The sequence below is a fragment of the Procambarus clarkii genome, chromosome 24 (assembly GCF_040958095.1).
Source record: "Procambarus clarkii isolate CNS0578487 chromosome 24, FALCON_Pclarkii_2.0, whole genome shotgun sequence".
NCBI lineage: Eukaryota > Metazoa > Arthropoda > Malacostraca > Decapoda > Cambaridae > Procambarus > Procambarus clarkii.
In genome coordinates, this window is record NC_091173.1 from 9,918,189 (window position 1) to 9,943,597 (window position 25,409).

General features: G+C 38.4%; 1 protein-coding gene across 2 annotated transcripts; it reads left to right on the top strand.

Annotated features, from left to right (window-relative positions):
- The first annotated feature begins 6,685 nt into the window (after positions 1-6,685).
- On the top strand, positions 6,686-22,008 carry eIF3j (eukaryotic translation initiation factor 3 subunit j). 2 transcript variants are annotated; one of them, XM_045747848.2, is made up of 8 exons: positions 6,686-6,873; positions 6,987-7,072; positions 10,775-10,795; positions 14,735-14,848; positions 16,747-16,918; positions 19,500-19,664; positions 20,388-20,524; positions 21,098-22,008. In XM_045747848.2, exons 1-8 carry the CDS (start codon positions 6,855-6,857, stop codon positions 21,149-21,151), a joined length of 768 nt encoding a protein of 255 aa, XP_045603804.1. In that variant the 5' UTR covers positions 6,686-6,854; the 3' UTR covers positions 21,152-22,008. The 2 variants fall into 2 exon arrangements, with proteins under 2 accessions (XP_045603804.1, XP_045603805.1); XM_045747849.2 differs by lacking the exon at positions 10,775-10,795.
- The last annotated feature ends 3,401 nt before the right edge of the window (positions 22,009-25,409 follow it).

Sequence of the window (25,409 nt, forward strand, 5' to 3'; positions counted from 1 at the left end):
TCCCCCCCCCCCCACCTTCCACCCATTCCCTGAGCCCTTAAGATATTGCATTCTATTTTTGGGTGGGAAGGAAGAGGAACCCCTTGTGGCTTTCCGAAGCGTGCACTCGGAAATGGCTCCTAACTCCAGGTCACATTAGCAGCGGAGTTCTGAGAACACGGCCCGAACTTTATCCCCCCCTCACAGAGGTGCAGAGTGCAGGTAAAAGGTATACCACCCCACTCCCCTCAACAATGTAAACAAATGACTGAATATCTCGAAACAACAACAAGCTTCTTAGAGTTAGATATGATCACTTACAAAATATTAACAGGAATAAACCAAATTGACAGAGGAATTCCTGAAACTGGTAATGTCACGAACAAGAGGACATAGATTCAAGCTAAGGAAACAAAGGTGCCAAAAAACATTAGAAAGTTTTCTTTTGCAAACAGAGTGAGAAGGTGGTGGAGGCCAAAATCATCAGTAGCTTCTAAGCGTTATACGACAGAGTACTGGGAAGACGGGACACCACAAGTGTAGCTCTCATCCTGTAATTACACTTATGTAATTACTCGCCCAACAGTTCAAGGGGTCCATATAGCAATTACCCAAGTGTAATTACCTAAGTGTAGTTACAGGATGAGAGCTACGCTCGTGGTGTCCCGTCTTCCCAGCACTCTTTGTCATATAACGCTTTGAAACTACTGACGGTCTTGGCCTCCACCACCTTCTCACTTAACTTGTTCCAACCGTCTACCACTCTATTTGTGAAGGTGAATTTTCTTATATTTCTTCGGCATCTGTGTTTAGCTAGTTTAAATCTATGACCTCTTGTTCTTGAAGTGCCAGGTCTCAGGAAATCTTCCCTGTCGATTTTATCAATTCCTGTTACTATTTTGTATGTAGTAATCATATCACCTCTTTTTCTTCTGTCTTCTAGTTTTGGCATATTTAATGCTTCTAACCTCTCCTCGTAGCTCTTGCCCTTCAGTTCTGGGAGCCACTTAGTAGCATGTCTTTGCACCTTTTCCAGTTTGTTGATGTGCTTCTTAAGATATGGGCACCACACAACAGCTGCATATTCTAGCTTTGGCCTAACAAAAGTCATGAACAATTTCTTTAGTATATCGCCATCCATGTATTTAAATGCAATTCTGAAGTTAGAAAGCATTGCATAGGCTCCTTGCACAATATTCTTTATGTGGTCCTCAGGTGATAGTTTTCTATCTAGAACCATTCCTAGATCTCTTTCTTTATCAGAATTCTTTAAAGATTTCTCACATAATATATAGGTTGTGTGGGGTCTATGTTCTCCTATTCCACATTCCATAACATGACATTTATTAACATTAAATTCCATTTGCCAAGTGGTGCTCCATATACTTATTTTGTCCAGGTCTTCTTGAAGGGCATGACAGTCATCTAAATTTCTTATCCTTCCTATTATCTTAGCATCATCAGCAAACATGTTCATATAATTCTGTATACCAACTGGTAGATCATTTATGTAGACAATAAACATCACTGGTGCAAGAACTGAACCCTGTGGTACTCCACTTGTGACATTTCTCCATTCCGATACATTGCCTCTGATTACTGCCCTCATTTTTCTATCAGTCAGAAAATTTATCATCCATGTTAGAAGCTTACCTGTCACCCCTCCAATATTTTCCAGTTTCCAGAACAACCTCTTATGTGGAACTCTGTCGAAAGCCTTTTTTAGGTCCAGATAGATGCAGTCAACCCAACCATCTCTTTCCTGTAATATCTCTGTGGCTCGATCATAGAAACTGAGTAAATTCGATACACAGGATCTTCCAGATCGAAAACCATACTGTCTGTCTGATATTATATCATTTCTCTCCAGGTGTTCTACCCATTTAGTTTTGATTAGTTTTTCCAATACTTTCACTATTACACTTGTCAATGATACAGGTCTATAATTGAGGGGGCTATTTAACACAAGGGGACACAGGTGGAAACTGAGTGCCCAAATGAGCCACAGAGATATTAGAAAGAATATTTTTAGTGTCAGAGTGGTTGACAAATGGAATGCATTAGAAAGTGATGTGGTGGAGGCTGACTCCATACACAGTTTCAAGTGTAGATATGATAAGAGTCCAATAGGCTCAGGAATCTGTACACCAGTTGATTGACAGTTGAGAGGCGGGACCAAAGAGCCAGAGCTCAACCCCCGCAAGCACAACTAGGTGAATATATACCTGTATATATAAAACCATCACTAGATGGCATAGATGATGCCTATCCTGTCTGATAACTTTGCCTACAAACTCTGTAACCAAATTTAAAAACACGAAAGTGAAAAGAATTTATTTAATTTTGTTTATTCCAGAGACTTATGAATGGTATCAGATGTCACAGTCTCCGTGGTGTAGTGGTAAGACACTCGCCTGGCGTTCCGCGAGCGCTATGTCATTGGTTCGTATTCTGTCCGGGGAGGATTTACTGGGCGCAATTCCTTAACTGTAGCCTCTGTTTAACGCAACAGTAAAATGTGTACTTTTGAAAAAACGATTCTTCGCGGCAAGGGATCGTATTCCAGGGACCTGCCCGAAACGCTACGCGTACTAGTGGCTGTACAAGAATGTAACAACAATTGTATATATCTCAAAAAAAAAAAAAAAAAAAAAATGTCGGTTATCTATGTACACTGTATGTACACTGTTCACTGATGGGTTCAGTGTAAATGCATGTATATACAGTATATATAATATGATTATTATTTTGTTTGTCCACAGTCAGCATCAACCTCTCAAAGAAAATTAAACCAATTATCCAACATAAGCATTATCTGGAAAGGACATAGTATTGGAGTGGCAAGAGAGTGAAAAAACTAGTCTAGCGTTGTTCCTTTTTTTTTGTCATTTAATGTAGCAAGTGTATATCCAGAGATGAGCATGTGTATATCTAATAACTGTGATCACCTTGATACAGTGGAGAGCACACATTTCTAGTTAATAATTACAGTACCTGTACAGGCTAAATATCTGTTTATCAAGGTAAACTTGTTACTAAACACACACCGAGTCTTAAGCAACTTAGCCCACAGCTGCCTACATTATGAAGTACAGGTTTATATGGCTATAGGGAATGTGAGAGCAAGAATTGAGAAATACCTGTTTACAAATAAACACAACATTATTAAATACAGTATGAAAAATGAAAAGGTGATGTATAATGATGGAAAACTGAGACTGATATACAAGATGACATAGATGGGTATACAAAGAAAGTTTGGGATAAGTGGCCGAAAGACCAGATGATTGTAAATGTATAGATAATGTATAATTTCTGAAAATCTGGAAATAAATTAAAATGGGGCAGAAAATAAATGAATTTACAGGTAATGTGAGCTCCATGCAATAGTAGAGAGTAAGAAACCATTCATGTGAAGTAGTTGACAAGAAATTTCACATCTCATCAGGGGTGTAGTGCCAATTTTATAGGTGCCGGAACTCTGGTGGACCTGCCAAAAGCCTGTTATTTTCTCTCCTGTTTCCATATATGTCACACGATTAAGTATTTCGTGTCTGTATTCACTAATTATCAAACAAAGAAAAAACATCAATCATTACATGATAATGAGCAATATTAATTACATTACATTAAGTACAGTATATATTTCTTAGTCTCTCTTTTAAACTGGTTGGGAGACATACAACATTTAACTATATTTGGGAGGTCATTCCATAATTTGGGACCCTTGATTTGCAAAACTGCATAACTAACTGTACTCACCTAGGTGTGCTTGCGGGGGTTGAGCTTTGGCTCTTTGGCCCCGCCCCTCGACTCAATCAACCAGTTTACAGATTCTGGAGTCTATTGGGCTCTTATCAAATCTACATTCGTTTTATGAGAATAGATTTAGAGAAGCAAAAGGAAATATGAAAAATACATGGAAGGGCATCTCTAACATTCTAGGGTCTAAACAACAATCACATAGCAAGCAGATAAAAGTCTCCAAAAATGGTTATACATTTGCAACAGACTTAGAAATTGCAACTGAATTCAATAGCTTCTTTTCATCAATTGGTGCAAACCTTGCCAGAAAAATCCCAGAGACCCAGACACATGTCACTACATATCTCACCGGCAGCTATCCTCTCTACTCCTTTTACCAGTCAGCCCAACAGACATTATATCCATAATTCAATTGCTTAAAGCCAAAGCTGGGAACATTAATGAAATACCATCTATGATATATAAGAGTGCTGCCCCTACTCTTGCACTAGCCATAGCTCTGCTATTCAACAAATCTCTAGTCATACAGTACTGTACTGTACTTTCCCTGATATCATTGAAAAAGCCAGAGTGACGCCGGTTCATAAAGGAGGCGAGACAGCTGACATATAATTACAGTACAGACCAGTACTAATATAAAATATAATATAAATATAAATAATAGTCAATATAAAATCTACCTAAAATACTGAAAAATATTTTAAAAAATTATTCACAAACAGCTCTATTCTACTTTGCAAAACTCAACATATTAAGCCCCTGCCAGTTTGGCTTCTGTTCCCCCCCAAAAAAGAGCCATTATTAGTCTACCTATACTTAATATAATCTACACAGCCCTTGACAAAAAAAATTTCCCAATTGGTCTGAGAAAGGCCTTTGATACTGTAAATCATAACTACAGTACCTCTTACTTAAACTTCATCACTATGGTATCCGAGGCCTTGCCGTGAACTATATTTGTTTCTATCTCAGTGACAGACACCAATATATATGTAGCCATCAATAACATAACCTCTCTCACTCTACCATTAACAGTAGGAGTGCCACAGGGCAGCATCTTTGGACCTCTCCTGTTTCTTATATGAATCATTGATTTGCCAAATGTTTCTAACATTCTTAAACTGATACCATTTGCTGATGATACTACTGTACTTTCATCTATTCTGACCCCAATCCCCCCACACACTAAATAATATTGTCAATAATGAATTAAAAAAAAAAAGTACACTCATGGATGTCAACCAACAAACTCCCACTAAACATAGAAAAGACTTACTACATTTTATTTGGTAGTAAATCATCAAATCAAATTCAACTTCAGATAGACAATGTTAACCTTAGCAATACAAATGAGGGAAAGTTCTTTTGACTATACATAGACAAGAGACTGAACTTCAGCGCCCACATCCAAAATATAGCCAAAAAAAAAAAAAGTCTGAAAAACGATCGGTATACTTTCTAAAATCAGATGCAATATTATGTGCCCCATTCTGCTCTCTTCTCATTATACTATGCGCTAATCTATCCCTATCTTATATAGGGTGTCTGTGCCTGGGGTTCAACTACTGCAAATTACCTCAAGCCTATAACTATAACAAACTGTCTTCAGACAACACACAGACAACACTCTGCTTAAGTTTCTTAACATGCTAAACATATACTCACTCCACACACTCTCATGTGCTATTTACATGTACAAAACCTTATTCCTAAATGCTACTCTTGAATTGAAAGTTTTCTTTGATAGGTGTAATAGAACCCATGAGCACCACACTAGAAATAAATACAGGATGTAAAGTATCTCTTTGATATTCCTAGAGGGGAGGGAGGGAATTACTAGGTGAAAGCGCCAAGCCATTACGACTATATAGCACTGGGAAGGTGTCTGGATAAAGATTTGGGATGGGACGGGGAGAAGTAAGGAATGGTGGCCAACCACTTGGGCGATCGGGGATTGAACGCCGACCTGCACGTAGCATATCCCGTCAAACTAAATCTGTGTGAACACTCCATGCAAATAAAAGTGCCCAGTCTTTGGAACTCATTCCCTGATGAATTAAAAAAAATGGTCCAACCTATGCCCTATTTAAAAGTGAAACCAAAAAGTATCTAATTTCATCCAGTTTCCTATCTTGTGCTTCAAACACACACTGTATCTTGTACTACCCATTTCCCCAATATTACAACTTAATCTTTACAATTGTAATCACCCCTGTCAATTTATATTGATATAAAACTTTGCTACAATGTATGTTTTCATCTTGGCTGGTAAGTTAGATAAAGGACCGTCCCGAGACCCTATGCGTGTTAGTGCTTTTGCAAGACTGATTGATGAAGATTAATTAAGTAACCCAAAAGGTGGCACGGGCATGAATAGCCCGTAAGTGGTGGCCCTTTTGAGCCATTACCAGTATCAAGAGATGATACTGGAGATCTGTGGAGGTGCGACTGCACCCTGCGTGACAGGAGATGACTCCCGTTTTTAAGCAAGACTAAAAATACAAGTCTTATATAATCTCACCAACCCATTGCACCTTTCTTGTGAATAAATTATTATTATTATTTGAAAGTGTGTATGCCTCCACCACATAACGGCCTGTCCATTCAGCATCACAATGCTGTACAAAACATGTTAGTACAAAAGTTGTGTATAAAAATAGTCAGCGATTGCAAAATTATTCGCAATATTTATTATGCTTAAGTCTTTTATGTTCAGTTCCGGTATTATGCACCCCCGATCATGTACTCTTGTCGTGAGCCACTGGCCCCTCAGGCACATGTATAATGGCCTCAACAAATGCATTCGTGTTAAACTAAGCAAGGAAAGTAGAACTGAGAGAGTTTTAGAGGATTGATGAACTAGTTGGGGAAAGCGAGAGTTGTGAACACGTGGTGGTGATGGTGATGCTGTCACGGTAGGTGTCGCCACTTGCCTCACTGCTCCACACGGCACACACACACACACACACACACACGCACGCTAGTCCCTGCCTGGTGGTAAAACAAGGGTTGTTATAGAGGTTGTAGCGGGGAAGGTATTTGGTTGTAAAGGTTGGCGCGCTTTGTGTGGTTGGGGCGCGCGGCATTGTGGGAGCGGCCAGGTCGTCAACATGTCCGACGTGGAGTGGGGTGAGTCTCGCCGCCTCCCAATATTTCTCTTCCTCTCTTGCCTAAATCTCCTTCAGGGACCCGCCACACACACCCCTCGGGACTCTCGTTCATCCATCGCTCTTCATTTGCAGATGCGGACGATTACGAGCCGCCGACAGCAGCACCTCCGGTGCCCACAGACAAGTGGGATGGCGAGGACGAGGAGGACGAGATTAAGGTGAGCCCCAGAGTGTGTGTGTGTGTGTGTGTCCAGGGCTGGTCTGGGGGCCAGGCTGGGGCCGACGGACCTGCAGGGGCCCTCACCTGGGGGCCAGGCAACTTGGCCCACCTGCTGGGGGAGGAGCGAGGCTTTGTGGAGTTGGTAGTGGGTGGACCTAGAGCGCCAGGCCCCTGCAGGCCACTCTAGTGAAAGTTGTGAGGTTCCTCCATATGTGCGGTGTTCTCCAGCACCAGGCAAGCACACACATTGCTTTCACTTAGTAGAAATGAATAGGTGGTTGAAGATAGTCATTCTGATTCATTTGTGGCTGGAGATAGACAATTTTATGACCAATTGTAAGCTGTTAGCCAATTGAATGTACTAAAATTATAATTGGTACTGATATACAATAGAAACTAAGTATTAAGAATTCCTAGTCCATTCTGGCTTATACATTCTGTCTAGAGAAAAATAGCAGTGATACGTTTTGTGCCGTGCTCCACGAACCTTAACTATCCTAGCCAAGCCTTGCCGTACCCAGGCTCTTCTTAGTGTCTGAGCAGCAAAATTATGAAAACCGTTTTGTTGGGTATATAGTTCGATAGCCTATTATTTCTACCTTAGAAACTTATGTGCACTATCGTAGACAGGATGTAATCAATGGTTACAAAACATGAGTGTTTTGACTTCTTAAAATAAAAATGTGTGTGAAATATGTGCCAAATGTTTGCAAAAGATGTGTGCAAAATACTGGATTATGAAATGACTATTCACATTATTTTTTGTAATAGTTCAGCTTGCAGCGTAATTTGGATATTGTATGCCATTAACCCAGGCAGTCGAGGGGTTTTATCAGACAAGATGTTCTAAAAAGATAGAAGTAGGCTTTAATTGACTTCTATAATTGATGATGCTAGTGGCACTAAGATTCAATTCTACCAATGAAATCTTGCAATCAACAGGGATAAATATTGCTGTAGATAGTTACCTCAAAAGTAAGAAATCTATCTCATGACATCCTGGATCATCCCAGAGGCATGACTTACTAGCTTATCTTGGTACACTGGTAAGTTGAACAAACTAGTTTGCCTGAACCCGTGGCCCATTGGTAGGGCGTGTATCTGGAGTTTACCTGTCGATAATTCTGAGGCTCAACGTGCTTGTGGCCCAGTCTATACCCAGGCCTCCTGGTTGTAGTCTATTCAATCAAGCTGTTTGATACGGCTGCTTGCAGCCTAATCTATGAGTCACAGCCCTGTTGATCAGGTATTCTTTGAAGGTGTTTGTCAAGTTCTCTCTTGAACACTGAGGAAGGTCTGTCAGTTATGCCCCGTATGTATAGAGGGGGGAGTGTTGAAAAGTCTTGGGCCTTTGAAGATTTTTTCAACATCCCCAGTGCCTAGATGCACCTATCTGGCTTATTACTGGTAGGCCCTAGTGAGTCTCTTGTGAGGTCAATTATACATAAAGGACAGCCTGTCAAGCCTTTTCTTGCTCATTGAGAGTTTGAAGACGGTTCGTTACTTTTGCTACATGACGACAATCACTCTGCCTCCGCCATGCAGCCTGTTGGATTGTTGACTCTTATGATCCTGAGCCTGTCTCTGAAGTAGAGGCATTTCAGGCAGCTGCTACTAGGTTTTTCCAGTTGGCAGCATTAGTGACTTTGTGCTCAGATAAAAGCCGTGAAATTGCACCATGTGGTGCATAGGGACTCGGAATTGGATGTGTTGGTGATATCCACCTTGGCTCTGGCTGTGCCTCCACTTCCTTTCCAGGCAGGTGTGGTTTACCCTACTTCAATTCCTTCCCTCATGCTTCCAGCTCCAAAATGTCTTGTGGGTTGGGTTGGGGGGGGGGGGGAATCTGCCAGAAAGTTTTTTTTTTTCTTTTTACATTCAACGTAGTAGTTTTTTGTACTTCATCTGTACTATAAAGAATTCATCTGCAGACATTTAGACCCCAAATTTGTAGTCTGCCTAAATCCCTAACATAGAAAATGTAAAATTATCAAAACTTTTCATCACTGGATTACTGGCAGACCATATTAGCTTTGAGTGTGTATTATTTGTTATTTTGCAGATATCCTTAAAGATAAGTTTAAAAGTTATGTCATTTTTCTTTTTACTGGTGCATAGAATGATCACATGTGCATATTTCAATACAGTACTGTTACTTTTGATTTTGGACGAATAATAAATGTTAAAATATTTTTAAACATTCGTATCATATTTGTATACTATCGGTCACCGGGCATGCGCGCGGTCAACTTAGGGGTCATGCACCGAGCGTGCGGGCGCGCGCGCGGTGACACCTAAATATGTATACTCGTTTCAGCTTTCTCACCTTAATTCTTGTGCTACATTGCTCGTTTTGGTATCATTTTGTTCGCAATTAAATTCCCTACAGGTGTGTGTATAAATATAATGCCTAAAAGCCTGGCGTGACTCCCAACAGCAAAGCCTAAAGTCGGCAAAAGTTACCTGTGAGCGCACAAAATCAGTAAAATGTGCATACTCGTTCCATTTTTCTCACCTTAATTCTCGTGGTACATCGCTCATTTTGGTATCATAGTGTTCCCAATTAAATTCCCTACAGATGTGTATGAATATAATGTACAAAAGTTTGGAGTGCCTCCCCGCAGAAAAGCCTAAAATTACCGATGAACGAGCACCAATTTGTACACTGCAACCTAATGTGTATACTCGTTCAGTTTGATAACATCAATTTTCGTGTTACGTCTTTCATTTTGGTATCAAATTGTTCGCAATAAAAAGGCACGCATTTTAAAACTAGTCCCATAATAATAGAGCAATAACTGGAATTTTAACAAATATTTTAATTCTGGAAGCTCATCATCACAAAAGTATTTATATCTTTCCAGTGTTCTGACATAAATTTTCATGTTACATCTTTCATTTTGGTATCAAATTGTGCGCATTCTAAAGGCGCTTATTTTGATACTATCCCTAGGTCGATTGGATAAAAAATTAATTTTATACAAATATTTTTGTAGTGAACACAAGTCCGGTCCAAAGTTAGGATTCAAGAGAAAAATAATGGACGAGAGTCCGGTCCAAAGTTACCGATAGTATTAATCTACACCATCCATGATCTATTATAAATTCACCAAATTTGTAGTAATAACGCAACAAATAACTAGAAAATGCAAAATGATTGTAAAGATTTTACGGGTCGCTGAGCAGGGTCCTGGGGAGCCCAAAACATTTATGAGCAGGAACGTATGTAGAGGCCGGAATGCAAGTGTTAATTAATATCCTAATGTAAGCTTATATTCCTATACTATACTTATTATATATACTGTAGTCATTGCATGTATGTGTGTGTAATTCATGATGCCACTGTTCATAACAAAAGATATACCATTCCCATAGGCAAGTTGTCACAGTTGATTCACTGCCCAGCTCTTATCCTATCCTCAAGTTCCATGGAAGTGCAATAAAGTCATACCGGCTTAATGCTTTCTTCTGATAATTACCTTCCCTCATTGTCATTGACTGAAATAAATATATCTGCACTAATTCTTACTTGCCAGCCACAAACTTGATGCACAAAATTCTGTTCATGCATGACGTAGCCCTTGCAGGCACATAATGAGCTACAGCATAATGCCCTCTTTGGCCAAATGTGAGCAGGAGCTTTAGTCATTAATACTGTGGAGATTTATCAGGCACCTCCTAATAAGGAAATTCCTTACAGGCTCGAAACCTTGCTGGTCATGTGAGTACAAACTCTGAATTTGTTGCAGAAAAAAATGGGAATCTTTCATTGGCTCTATTTTTAAAGGGTTACGTATCTGGGCAGAAAGGTTTTAACGCTTGAGTGTCATCTCAATTAAGTCATTATAGGTATTTTTAAGATGTTCCCAATTGAAGTTCATTAATATAAATTAAATGCTGTCAAAATTTGTATTTGTTTTCCTTAAAAAAAAATGTTAACACCATTGAAATGTCTAATGTGACAATTAAAATTTAAATAACTTGTCACTTTCATTTGTTCTGATTAGTTGATCAGCTAATTTGAATTAACTATTTGAACATGCCATTAATTATAAAGTTATACCGTAATATTTATTAAGCCATATGAATATAGTACTGTATATTGTAAAGCATATCTGTATATGCAATATACACCAAATTATGCTTATATTTAAAGCTTGAAGTTAGCATTTAAAGGGAGAAATTGGTCATTTTGATATTGTGTGGAATTAAATGATTACATTCCAGGGGAACTGGAAGCTATTTTGCAGAGATAGCTTCTATTACTGAGTCACATCAGTCATAGGCATCCTTTTGGCCTACTGGAGACCAGAACCTGGCCTCCCCTTTCCCTTGAAGAGGAGCCGAGCAGAGGATTATTACGATCACCGTCGTATGGGAAGCAACCAGACAGCAGACGAGACAATACAGACAACTGCATGGTTCATAAAAATGAAGCACCTGAACAGTTTAGTCAACAGACATTACAGAAGAATCGCTCAAAACAAAAGTTCATATGAAACTGGGTATGAAATACCCCATAGTGTGCCTTCTTGCCTTCCCTAGTCAGTAGTCATCTCTTCATAGCAAGTCCCACTTTTTCTCCAAGATAAGCGGTGGCCATCCTTTGGAATCTGTCCTATGAAGGCCATTTTACTAGTGTATCAATCCTAATTTTTGGGGTTTGCTCTTTGTATCCAGATTTAACCTGTTGGTTTTTTGGTGTCTGTTCTTCTAGGAAACATCCTTAATTCCTGGGTGTGCTGGTTGGATAGTTGCCTTCAGGCCCCGGCAATCTCCCTGCTGGTTTGTAGTGTAGCTCATCATGGATGGAGCTGTTGAGCCCGTTCACTGCATGCGTGAAGGCTGCTCTTCAGCTTTGCTACTTACCGACAATCATTGTCTTCACAGTGCTGCTTGCTGTATCAATGACACCTTCGACACAAAATCCTGCGGCATTTGTGTTGGGTCTGTCTTGTCAGAGACTGCATTTGGACAGGAGGCTTTTCAGACAGCTGCTGCTTTATAGGTTGTTTTTTCCTCGCTTCCACGGTTTGCAGCATTGTGCTCATTTGGATGCCCCGGTGTTGGCCCCTATATCATTTGGGGAGTTGGTTTTGGAGAATTTGAATTTTACCTGGTCTAAGTTTACTCTTCCTTCCTCTGTTGGTGTGGAGCACTTGGTGTCTAGTCTTCCCCTCCCCTGGTTTAGGCTCCAAAACGTCTGAGAGGGGGTATCGGAGTCAGGTTACTATGAATGTAGCTTGGCTGACTCTGGGGTTTGGAAACTACTGGCGGTTTGGCAGCCACCTCCATCTGGCTAAACTTATTCCAACCATTTACCACTGTTTGCAAAAGAGGGCCTTCTAAAATTTTTGTTCACAGATATGCTACTTATGATACCAAATCGTGTAATCCACTCAAAGGTCTGCAATGAGGAGTGGAGGTCGACCTTCTGAGGACATGCCCACTTGCCGACGTGCCAAGGGCTCTCACTGGTTTCAACAATCTAGTCTGGCTTGCAGATCAGAATTAACCTCCTCCTACTCACTTGAGCCAAGATCTCGACTCTGAATTCTACATCTCAACACGTCCTGTAACCCTCCACAACACAAACCGTTTGAGGAGTTAAGCAGTCCCTGCTTGTCTTGGCCTGCCAACACCCTCTTTTTCTTGAGGGTTTGGCTTGGGTTCTTTCGGAACTGATCATTTGTTTGCCATGGTGTGGGATATGCCTTCCCTGTTTTCTATATTCACCTAGTTGTGTTTGCGGGGGTTGAGCTTTACTCTTTCAGCCCGCCTCTCAACTGTCAATCAACTGTTTACTTACTACTTTTTTTTCACACCACACACACCCCAGGAAGCAGCCTGTGACAGCTGACTAACTCCCAGGTACCTATTTACTGCTAGGTAACGGGCATTCAGGGTGAAAGAAACTTTGCCCATTTGTTTCTGCCTGGTGCGGGAATCGAACCTGCGCCACAGAATTATGAGTCCTGCGCGCTATCCACCAGGCTACTAGGCTCCCTGGTAGCCAAGACTGTGATGGCATTCTCTTGCCAGTGGTGGCTTGCCTGTTGCTCCAGTTCCCTGTGGGTGTGGGTTGGAGGTGGCTCCTTGTATTATTGAGGATTTTTTATTTTTTTCTGGATACATGTTTGGTTTAGGTTTGTTCAGAGTGAGTGCAAATTGTAGGATTCAGTATTACCTAGGTTAGGTTCTTACTTCTGTATTAGGATTAGATTCCGTTCTGTTTCTATTTTTATCATTCATTTTTCTTTATTTTTAACCGTAACATTGTTTAAAAAATTCAAGTCGGCAATCAACCCGGGCATTTTCCGCGGCTCCTCCACTTCCAGCAAATTGGCCCGACAATGTGCTTTGCTGGCTCAAATTTCTCTGATCTTATGTCTGGAGTTTTTGATGCACGGGTACAGCCATTTATATGGTTGGTTATTGGTGTCCCACCTGCATCTTTCCTAGCAGCAGCAGTATGAAATTGCCTGGTGATGCTTTTTCCACTACCTGTCTCTTGATTTTGGTTTCAATCGGGTTTGTCATCCTTTATTGCTTGTGTTCAGTGTCAATAACTCCATAGTGTTATTAAGTCCCTGGTGGGTGGTTTATTTGCAGTCCTCTTTTCTGGTGAAAAATGTGTGGAGACTTCCAGAGGGGTTCTTTGGTGAGTAAAGCTTGGTTGGTTCGGCAATGGGTACATCATTTGTGGTTTCTTTTGGTTGCTTTTTGCCACTACCTGCAGCCTCTGGTTCTGCCTCAGTGGTTGCATACCTTGTTGGTTTGACTCAATTTCCTTCGTCCCCTGTTCCAAGGCTTACATTTCTCGGGTCATCCACTATGTCATAAAGTCTAGCCAGCTGTCTACCCTCGGCCTCATGATGTTTGCAAATACAGTATACTTGTCTGGCTGCAGTGTTCTCTAGCATGTCCTGGGCTGATAATTGAGTTCAGAGATTTCGTTGTTCTAACAGGATTTTGACGTCTTGGATTCTCAACGTTCCTTGTCCCAGCTGGCTGCGTGTTGCTTTGGGTCTTGTCTCTTAGCCAGGGTTATGTTCTTTGTCCCAGTGCCTGCTACCTCTGCTGCTCCTCATTAAGTGCCACTTTTGTTCTCTGGTTTGTTTGCTTGATGGAGTCACTGGGGAGCTACCCAGCATTGAATGTTATGGAGCTCTCATTATTATTGCGATAGTTGGAAGTACCTTCCCGCTTACCACCACCACCACCCGTCTCATCATAATGCTATCCTCTCTTCCCTCCATTGTCCTGCCATCATATCCATGCTGATATTCGTTGTAGCTATTATGTTTTTATTTATTTTAAAACCACATGTTTAATCTTGCTCTTTTTGGTATATAAAACATGGTGATTATAAAGTGAAAAAAGTGTAAAATAATATTGAACATCATTGAAATAAAATTGGGTACCTTTGATCTCTGTATAACTCAGATCTGGGGCTGCCCCCATATCATTCAAATTTGTGATATCTGAATTGACAGTATTGGCTGAAATTTGAGCAACATTACTGCAAAAAAAAAAATAACTAGGAAAGTACAGCCAATATTGATACAGTACTTTGGTACACCTCTACAAATACATTACTTTTAATTGTACCAACTTTTTTTGTAACAAGTCTATGAATGACACTTTCAATTGCCTTCAGGACAACTGGGATGATGAGGATGAGGAGAAAGAAAAGGCAGCGACGACAGACACTACTGTACTTTTAGTTAAAAAGAAAAAGAAAAAGATAGCGGATATTATTGCAGAGAAAGAAGTAAGTTATTAAATTACTGTTATAGGATTATTATGGGATGTGCATAGTAGGGGTGTGCAATGGTTTGTCATGTAAATGTTTTTTTTTTTTTTATCAAGGCCCTTGTTCAATATTGACTTGTGATAATTTGGGGTTATGTCTACAATACCTTATCTTTGAGTACTCTTTTCATGATCCAGTATGTGGTTTGTATTCATTTCAATTATATTGCTCATTACTTTTGTGTGTGGAGGGGTTGGGTTCAATTTTTGGTTGTAAGGTGATGGGCTGCAGTCTGCATTTCCTCACTACTGGTGGGGGTGACAGAGGTTCTTGAAGTTCCAGGTTTCAAAAATTCCTTTGTCAATTGTGTATTCCTGTCACAATTTATATATGATGATCATATTGTCTCTCTCCCTTCTATCTTTCAGCTTTGACATATTTAATGCTACAAGCCTTTCCTCGTAGTTTTTTCTTGAAGCCATTTAATAGTATGTCTTTGCATGTCTTCTAGTTTATTGATACGCTGCTTGAGATATGGACTCGGCATACATGACAACTGCATATTCCAGTTTCGGTTTCTTAATGTACTGTACTGTACTGTAATGGATTGTGTTACACTCTTTACTATTTCTCCATCTGTATATTTAAATGCTGTTCTAAATTTGCTAGTGCAGTTTATGCTTTTCTCAACATTTTATGTGATCCTTTGGTGACCAATTACTATCCAGAATTATCCTAGATATCAGGATGTTCTAGAAAGATATTGCCAGTTCCTTAGTATTTTTCACATACCTGGTATAGTTTAAAAGTTGTACCTAATGAACCGTATCTTGGACACATCAGTACAACTTAAGATCTTTTATAAATAGTGAGAAACTATGAAAAATAAATGGAAAATTAAAATTAATTAAATTTTTCTACTGAAAAAGCTGCTATTTCTCTGGCCCACTATGGCTAAACCACAAGACTTGTTTGGAGTTTTGTTCCCCTTGGATGCTGATTAACAATGCCAAAACTAGACAATACACTAGCCAGTGATGTGGTGGAGATGACTCCATACACAGTTTTAAATGTGGATATGATAGTGCCCAATAGGCTAAGGAGTGTACATCAGTTGATACAGTAGAGTGGTGGTACCAAACAGCTCATGGAGGAACAATTAGGTGAGTGCAGGCTGCCAATAGAACTTCTTCCACTGCTGATGTTATCTATAGGAACAGCTGAAATAAGTCTGGTGTATACCTTACCTTCATAGTGTGTGCGCAACCACCAAATATGAAACTACTCCTGTGGAAAGACATTCGTTAAGGGCACTCAAAATACACATTCTCTGCAGTACTGCAATGGAAATATTGAAGGGTTGTGTAAATTGTAATCGACACCATCTGAAGAATTATCTTTAAAAATGTGCTGTGGATAGAAGTTGATAGAAAACAAGGAATACTCTAAAGTTTCAGACCAAGGATAGACAGTGGTATGGGAAATTTATTTAATATCAATATTGGTAGCAAAAATAGGTCTGAGAGAGATTTATTAGGTATAAAGGATGACTTGTTGTAACTGATTTTATAGTATGTAATGTTTTATAGAGAGACATTGAGAGTAAGTTTATTGGAGATAAGGTTTTACCTGCAAGGACTTTTATCAAATTATTTGATGAATCCCTTTTCAGGCAAACCGTCACAAATAAAATGTACTCAATTTGCTGGCTCTCGACATCATTGTCACCCCATTATACTTTGTTCAACCAAAACTAAATTGATATTTCATTTTAATTTTTTGTTTAAATAAATTGTTATTGCATCCATGTGTTTGTTTGCACCTATTTGATTTACATAATTTTTAAAATTAAAAATAAGATTTTGTTAAACTTGTTACTCTGTACAGTACTGATGTATTTTAGTGTTCATCAACAGGCAAAACAAACAGAGGAAAATGAAAAACGGAAGAGAGAGGCAGAGGAAAGGGCGAAAGCCAAGACCGCAGAGGGAATATTGGCTGAAAAAATGAGACTTCAAAAGATACAGGAAGATTCTGACTTACAACTAGCCAATGAACTTCTTGGGACTAATAGCAATCCTGAAGAAGGTGCGGCAGTAATATCTGATGAGGTTTATCTCGAGCTTACATAGTACTCAAAATCATAAATTCCTCCTTGGTGCCCAAGAGGAATTAATGATGGTTCACATTATCCAACTTGGAGTACTGGAAGCTATATAAGGTTATAAACTTGTAATGCTGTTGTGTGGATGATTATTGATCAGAATTTATAATGTACAGTGTTACAGTAGTTGGATTATTATTCGTTTTTGTTTTAAAGACATGAATTCTGGGAAATAACCATAAACATTTACTTGAAAAGTGGAGCCAGTGTTTATTTTTTATGCTTCAGGAAGATTCTAATCTTAATAGAATTGAATTCTGAAAGACAGTAGAGTAGTACAATTTCTTTCACAGTTCTAAAATTTGATTGGGTTGTGGAGAGCCTTCAGTGTGAAAGGAAATGTCGTGGCCATATCTGCATGATTGCAGGTGTGATTAAAAGAAAGAAATGAGAATGTGTAAAGTGAGGAATAAGAACAGGTTTAATTTACAATACGAGCAAAGTGGGTCTGGTGGCTGAGTGGACAACGCTTGGGATTCGTAATCCTAGGGTCTGGGGATCGATTCCCAGTGATAGCAGAAACAAATGGGCAGGGTTTCTTTCACCCTGATGCTCCAGTTCACCTAGCAATAAATAGGAGTTAAGACAGCTGTTATGGGGTGTGTTGGGGGGGGGGGGGAACTTGATTGACAGTTAAGAGGTGGGCCGAAAAAGCCAGAGCTCAACCCCTGCAAGCACATCTAGGTGAATACAAAATGAAGAGGTTGGGGGATAATTGAGTTAATGTGGAAATGGGTTTGGAAAAAAGTCTTATCAGACTGAGAGGGTCTTGGTTTACTAGTGGAAGTGAATATTTAAGTGGATTGTTAAAAAGTGCTTACAGCTGGGCTATTTCAGGATTCTTGCGTATTTTAGTTTTTAGGTATCTGCTACCAAAATTTACTTGTTTCTGTTTGCGAGATTTATTTATTTTATATAATTTACATGAAAAATTATTTAAATACTGAACGACTGTAAAGTAACACATGGCACATTATCAAACACGGTAGCATTAGATTTTTGCCTTTAGTCAGTTTGAATACATCGCTAATGTGTTTGTTGTTGGCTCCTGTATTGGTACTGGTGTTTTTTGTACCTCAAACCATTAGATAACAGCAGTTAACTCTGGTACTGTGCCCATGTTATTTGTGACAGCCCTGTGGTGTGCATAAAGATACTAAACTTCCCCCCCCCCCCCCTTGAGGAAATCACCTCAAGGTAAGGTAACCTCTATCCCCCCAAAAATTTAATTCTAATTCTGTTAAAATGTGTTCCCTAATCATGGAAAATGCGTGGAGTGAGTAGACGTCCTCTCGGTGACCTCAACACTCGATTCAAACAAGACCAGATCACGGGGTGGGTTGATGGATGGAGAGTGGTACTCGCCTAGTGCTTGAAGGGGTTGAGCTTTGGTTCTGGCCCCGCCTCAGAACTGTCAATCAACTGGTGCACAGATTTCTGAGCCTACTGGGCTATTATCATATCTACATTTAAAACTGTGTATGGAGTCTGCCTCCACCACATCACTGCCTAATGCATTCCATAGATGTTTACTCGTGCAATAAATTACAAATGGCTGACTTATAATGCAGTACGTACAGAATACAGTATTTGTATTTTCAATCATTTGTTCATATAATTAAACCTCTTCACTCGCCAAAATCGGTAAACGTTGACAAGCAGGATAATTATTATTCATGGTAAATATGCTGTATTTTGTTTTGCCCCCAAAATATTGGTTTTTGTAATAATTTTTTTTAAGGTCCAGGAATATATCTCCCATTGTGTCTATGGAAAATCTCGTTCCACATTTTGAACAAATGCTTTATGAGCACCTTTTCAGAACATAACCCATTCATAGTTGGGAGGGAGGGGACTCCCTGTAATGTTTTTCATTCCTGTGTAACATTAATTTGTGTTAAAAAAGTGACTTCATTTTGAATATTGGTTTGTAATTAAGTAGTAGTAGGCCAAATGATAAATCTTAAAGCCACTATTAATTTTTAAGATGTCCTAAAGTAATTTGGTAACTTGGGTGGTTGCTGCAAAAGTACAGATGTCAGGTTTCAGAGAAGTAAAGTGACTGAAATTAAGGAGTTCAGGACGTAATTTATAGGTACATGATGTAGACAAGCAGTTGGCAAGAATAATGTACAATAGAGTAGTGTAGTGGTGGTGGTAGGTATAGTAAACTGTACAGTGGGTGCTTGTCACAAGAATAGGCAAGACCATTCATAGGTAAATCAGGTTATTTGGGTATGGAGGTTTTAATTTATATTTACAAAGTTTATTATTAAGCTAGGTGCCTATGTTGGATCACTTCCTCATGAAAGTTGAATAACAGTTTTCTCTTACCAGAAAATAGCACGATTTGCATGTACATTATCAATACTTCAACAATCTTATTTGATTTAGTAGAATATGGCAAGGTTTAATAAAAATAATTACTTATTTTAAAGTGAAGTTATGTATTTATACCCTGATATAATACATTCATTGGGGTAATTTATATATTTTTTCTTACAGATACAAGTAGTAAGCTGTTGGATAATATAGATTTATCAAGTAATGATGGTTTGACATTATTTAGAAAAGCTTTGATATCCAAGATTAGAACTTCGGAGCGTTTAGAAAAGCGGCCGTTCTTTATTACATTTGTGGAAGATGTTTGTCGAGACCTGTGTCAAAACCGTAAGTTTATTGGACACAGGTATTAGCTCTCAATTTTTTCCGATTTAAAAATTATTATCCTCTCCTGTATTACCAAACCATTGTTTACATTGAAGGCAGTTACAAGAAGAGTAGGGAGTCTCCAAGGCAATGGATATTTTATAGGACTTTTCCTCATTTAAAGGAACACTATGATTAAATGATTTTTTTTTTTTGTGCTTTTGATATTAATTTTCCACTAGTGCGCATTAATCTTGACACTGCTTTTTTATCATTCATGTCATTTATTTTTTAACTTGATGTATTAATGGTCATATGCAAGAATTTTAAACATTTGTATAAATAACATTTAATAGTTTGCAATATGAGAGCGATAGAAATTTGACACAAAATAGTAAGTTAATTTTTTCTGCTCTGATTTTAATGCTTTTGTCTATTTAACTACTGCAATCTAAATACAAATGTGGGTTTTATGAGTTGCCATTGGTTAACAAGCATGTTGCATGCCATCATTTATGTGGCTGTGTACCATCACTACCTTGTGGATGTGGGAAATTCAAATTGCTTAAAAATGGGTGCTTAAAATAAATCAGAAGCCATAGTTTTCTCAACACTTAAACCTGTAGAGAGTTTGAAAAGATGCTGTAGCTATATATGAATGTTAAGGAAATAAATGTATTGCATATGGCCTTCATGTCTTCAGCAAGTTGAATAACAATGTGGGTAATTTCTTTGCCTATTCAGTTGAGACGGAGGAAGTGAAGAGAGTATCATCAGTCCTCACCTCGCTCTACAACGAGAAAGTTAAAGCTGGCAAACCCAAAAGCAAGAAAAAGGCAGCAGGAAAGGCCAAACTGAATGTGGGACAGGGCGCTCTTGTTGTAAGTTGCTTCTCAAAATATCAAGCTTGTATTATGCTGGATAGTATGGTTATGTCCTCATAGTTCTCTTAGTGTGATGATTTGCTCCATGCCAGTTGGGAGATAATAGCATTTACTTTTTTTTTTTTTTTTTTTTTTTTCTCTCTCTCTCTCTCTCTCCTCAAACTTTCAACGCCAATGGTTCCCATTCCTGGGACAGGAACCAAATTAAGCTTATCAAAGTTCTACTGACCTTCCCCAATATGCAACCTACAACCTTTCCCAACCAACCTACAGTATAAATGGCACCTGGCCCAATGGCCAGGTGCCATTTATACTGCTAGATGAATAGCAGCAGCAGCAGGAGAATGGACGCATACTCAAATGTGTGTGTGTGTGATATTCTTTGAACAATGGAATACTTGATAAACATTTTCAGAATAGCCGTAAAACATTATTTAGCATATCATAAGAGGGGAATGTTTGAAAATCTGCAAATGCTTAAAGCTAGATACAGTAATTTAGAAAAAATGAATGTTAATACAGTATTTTAAAGTTAATTATTTTTAATTGTTGCTCTTTTTTTCTTTTCAGGATGATGTTGGCAATGATTTTTCTGCCTACACTGAATATGATGATTTCATATAGTGTATTATTATAATAGACAATTGCTTTCGTTTGGCTTCCTATGAGGTTTTCTTTGTATATACTCAATTCCAGGCTTTAAAAATTGAGTGGAAACCCTATTGGGTAAAATCTGGATCAGTCAGGCATATGAAAATATATTTCTATGTATTTTTCAAATTTTTAGTCCATGTATTTCCATAATTGCAAGTGATTGTTTCCGATGCTAGTTTGCATCCCATGTCCACAAACTTCACTTTGTGTAAAGATACACGCCTCCTCTCTCTGCTCGATACTTACCAATGCGCGTTTGAATGTTAATTTACATCACATTCATTGTCATGATAGGCAATGGTTAAAATCATAAATTTGTTTGGAATTGAGCAATCTGTTATAATTTTTAGAATTGAGATTTACTTGAACCTAAACTCAGCAGTCTAGTAAAATAATTACTTCTAAAGCCTCGGTTGTATAAAAATTGCTCGGTCTTCTGAATTTAAAAAAAGGACTATATAAAAAATAGGCAGCCTTGGTGTATATTGTATTGATCAGGTTGTTACTGTAGGACCCTAATGACTGCCCCTACAGCATACACTTCCATACTACTGTATTTGAAACAAAAATAATTAATGCTTATTATTTGCTGTTACAACTTGTGGCCTTAAATTTTCTCCTGTGATTGGCCGTTTTTCAGTTATACTTGTATTTAACTCGGCTCTTCACGTTCTAACCATTCCTCCTCACCTTTTATAAGCAGCTTTGAAATTGGCCACCTTTAGGATTGTTCACATAGTTTTTTTTATTATTATATATATTTTTTTTTTTGGCTTTGGAAAGAATGGCAATTTATCATTTACTACTAATAAAAATGTTTGTTATTTTCCATTTGTTTTTTAGCCTCTTTTTTTTTTATTTTTATTTTTGGGTATACATTTTATAGTAGCCTGACTGATGCTGTTTTTAGCACCTGAAGAAACTGAGTTACTGCATCTTTGGTTGTATACACAAGGATAACTGATGTGCTAGAGTAATATGTAATTTAATTTAAAGGTATAGAAGTTAGTAAATGTTGCAGCATTATCATTATACATCAGGATGTCAGTGTGAAAACTCCCTATCCCTAAGTGTAGTGGTCTGTCTAACCTCTTACTACTTTCCGCTCAGAATAGCTTGCATCAAACAATTTATCCCTGTCATATTGTAAGTGACTAGACACCTTTGTTTAGGTGTTGTGTCTTTGTCATATCAAAATTAAGCCTCATTATTGGGAAAAGTGACGTGGAATACAGTATTATCTCGACTACTGAGAGAATGCAATTACCTAAGTGTAGTTACAGGATGAGAGCTATGATCGTGGTGTCTTGTTTTCCCGGTATGCTTTTTCATATGACGTTTTGAAATTACTGATAGTTTGAAATCCACTGCCTTCTCACTTGTTCCATCAGTCTACCATTGTATTTGCAAACAAGAACTTGCTAATATTTTTTTGGTACCTTTGTTTCATTAGCTTCAATCTTCTTGAATTTGACCTTGTCCCTCAAGGTCATTTACCCATAAATGAATTTGTTGTCTTCAATATCTCTCGCCTTGTGTGCTTTTGTTTTCGTATTGGCATCTTCAGTGATATTTAGAGCCTTTTGAATATCCTGCGACACTGTTGGTGTTTGGTCTCCTTGAGTTTATACCTTCTTTTGATAATTACTCAGAGATACTGTATACTGTAATATGAGTGAGTTTGAGTGGATGTAAAGAAAGGTCCCTCACATGAGTCAATAGGTTCGGTTTCATGAATTATGCTGTTATGTCTACAAACTGAAATCATTCTTTTTAACATTAGATATCACAGTAGAATTTGTAAAATTTAGTACAGTACTGTAGGCCCATTAAAAAAAGACTTCAACAAAGAACTAAGAGATAACATGAAGGGCCCAAGGTTTCCAACACCATCCCTCTACAACCACTATTAGCTTGGCTGAGAAGGGTGTCAACGAGTAGGCTTAGTTAAAGACTGGGCTATGAAACCAGTAAATCAGGAAACCAGTTTGTGGCCACGAACGGAAAGCTGACAATCTTGAGTAGGGCTCTACACCACCACCCAGCGACATCCAGTGCTGCTCTTGCTTGTTAAATAGCACTGCTTGGGTTTCAAATCTTACTAGAGGCGTGTCAGTATTCTCACACTATATTATTGGATTCAATAAAGATAGAAAATTTGTTAATATATATAGTGGATATGGTTATTGCTTTATTGAATTTATTGGTATGACATAAGTAATTATCAAAAAAAGATAGGCTGAGAATATGTACGCACCATCATAAGTCAGCTAAACTACAACAGTCAATTGGATATTTAGGATATAAGAAAGTAAAGAATATATTGAACATTTTAATTACATATCGCTCGTTCCTTTACACAATAAATAAACAAGTTATATACAGTACATTATTCAAGAAATAGGGATATTGGTTTTTAATTTATATATCGCACTAAGAAAAACAGGCAGAAAGATGATTTTGTGAGCAATTATACAACGCTAATAATTTCTTGTTACAATACGTCAAACTGAGTCCACCTGTGGGAACTATGTATATACTAGCGGGAACTATGTATATACTAGCGGGAACTATGTATATACTAGCGGGAACTATGTATATACTAGCGGGAACTATGCATACACTAGCGGGAACTATGTATATACTAGCGGGAACTATGTATATACTAGCGGGAACTATGTATATACAAACTGTTCAAACTCCTATGATTCGGTGTAGAGATTATACATTAATGCTACATCTATCAAACAGATGTCCACAAATGGTTAAGCATATATAAACCAAACAGATTTACACAAATTAAAATGCAACATCATTGTTCATTGAAGATATAACATATAGAGGTGCAGTTATTTAAAATATATTCACAAAGTACATCATACATAAACACTTACGTTCAGTCAAAGGTGCTAGTTTTTCACCCAATTAAACATATTGGATAAATCCAATGATTAAATCTGTAGATGCCTATCATTAACTAAAGTAAGAATCATATAATATAATGCCGTTAACATGCCAAATATTAGTCAAGATTTGAATAGGGTTGTGCAAGCTGCACGAGTATAAGGAGTGGAAAGTTTCCAGTTACTCCTGAGAGTAGAGGAAAGTGTTTTGGCCACTCCTGTAAATAGTCAAGAGTATTCCAGCCACTCCTATGAGTAGTGAAGTGTTCCAGCCCCTCCTGTAAAGTTGGCTTAATAGCGATGAAAGTCTCGACCATTTGGCTTCTCATAATAACATATAATCTTAAGCTACAGTTTTATCCACTAACAGAGCTTTCTCTGTGGTGGAGGCTTGTGTGAATGCCACTTAAAATTTGTATTGAAGCAAGTTATTTGACTTGTGTCCAGTCGTCACGTCGTGTTATATAGCATAAGGGTCAGTGTGTCATGTTACCTGATATATTGGTCACCTTGACACTTGAGTCATTCTTCAACTCAAGTTTTGATTATACATTATCAGTAACTATCTTTCACTAGTTTGGTTAACTTTTGTTCTTGAAAAGTGGTAATGTTGGTACATTACTGATTGAATAAATTATTATTATTATAGTATTAAGCCTGAGTCTCATCAATAATAGTGATTTTAGGACTGTCCATTCAGTATAAGGTCTTACACTGTATTGCTATACTCCAAGTCAGGCATTCGAAATTAACAAATATATGAAAAATATTGATTAGAACTGAAAAGTTAGGCTCATACCATGCACAGTATGTGACTTAGGGAATGTATTAGAAGGAAAATTTGTGAGTGCGTCCACCATCCCACCAAACTCTCTCCATGCTTGTACAAACTTGGGAGAATAAATAAACCAACACTGTCATGAGTTGTCCTGAATGGAATGTCTTTGGGGTCTTCCGTGTTCTCTAATATCCAAACTGTCATGAACTATAGAGGCGCCCAAACTTGAAAGCCTTGCACCTGGAAGGTGCAAGGCTTTCCCAGTGCTTTCCCCCCCCCCTCCCCAGTGCTATATAGTCGTAATGGCTTGGCGCTTTCCCCTGATAATTCCTTCCTTTCTCCTGATAGTTTCCTTCCCTTCCACCATGGCCATCTAGCTCCCAGCTTTGATCTATTATTTGTTGTCACAGACTACAGTACTGTACACTTTTGCTTCCTCACGTTCATCTTCCTTATCAATGTAGTCCCAATGTAAGCTCTCTTGGTTTGTGTTCCCGACACACGTACTTAGATAATGGCTGTGATGCATTGACTAATTGTTGACAAC

What these genes read in the sequence shown, in the direction of transcription:
- eIF3j (XM_045747848.2), top strand. An exon ending in ACGAGGAGGACGAGATTAAG is followed by an intron (nt 7,073 to 10,774) that starts GTGAGCCCCAGA and finishes AATTCCTTACAG; the next exon opens with GCTCGAAACCTTGCTGGTCA. An exon ending in TAATAGCAATCCTGAAGAAG is followed by an intron (nt 16,919 to 19,499) that starts GTGCGGCAGTAA and finishes TTTTTCTTACAG; the next exon opens with ATACAAGTAGTAAGCTGTTG.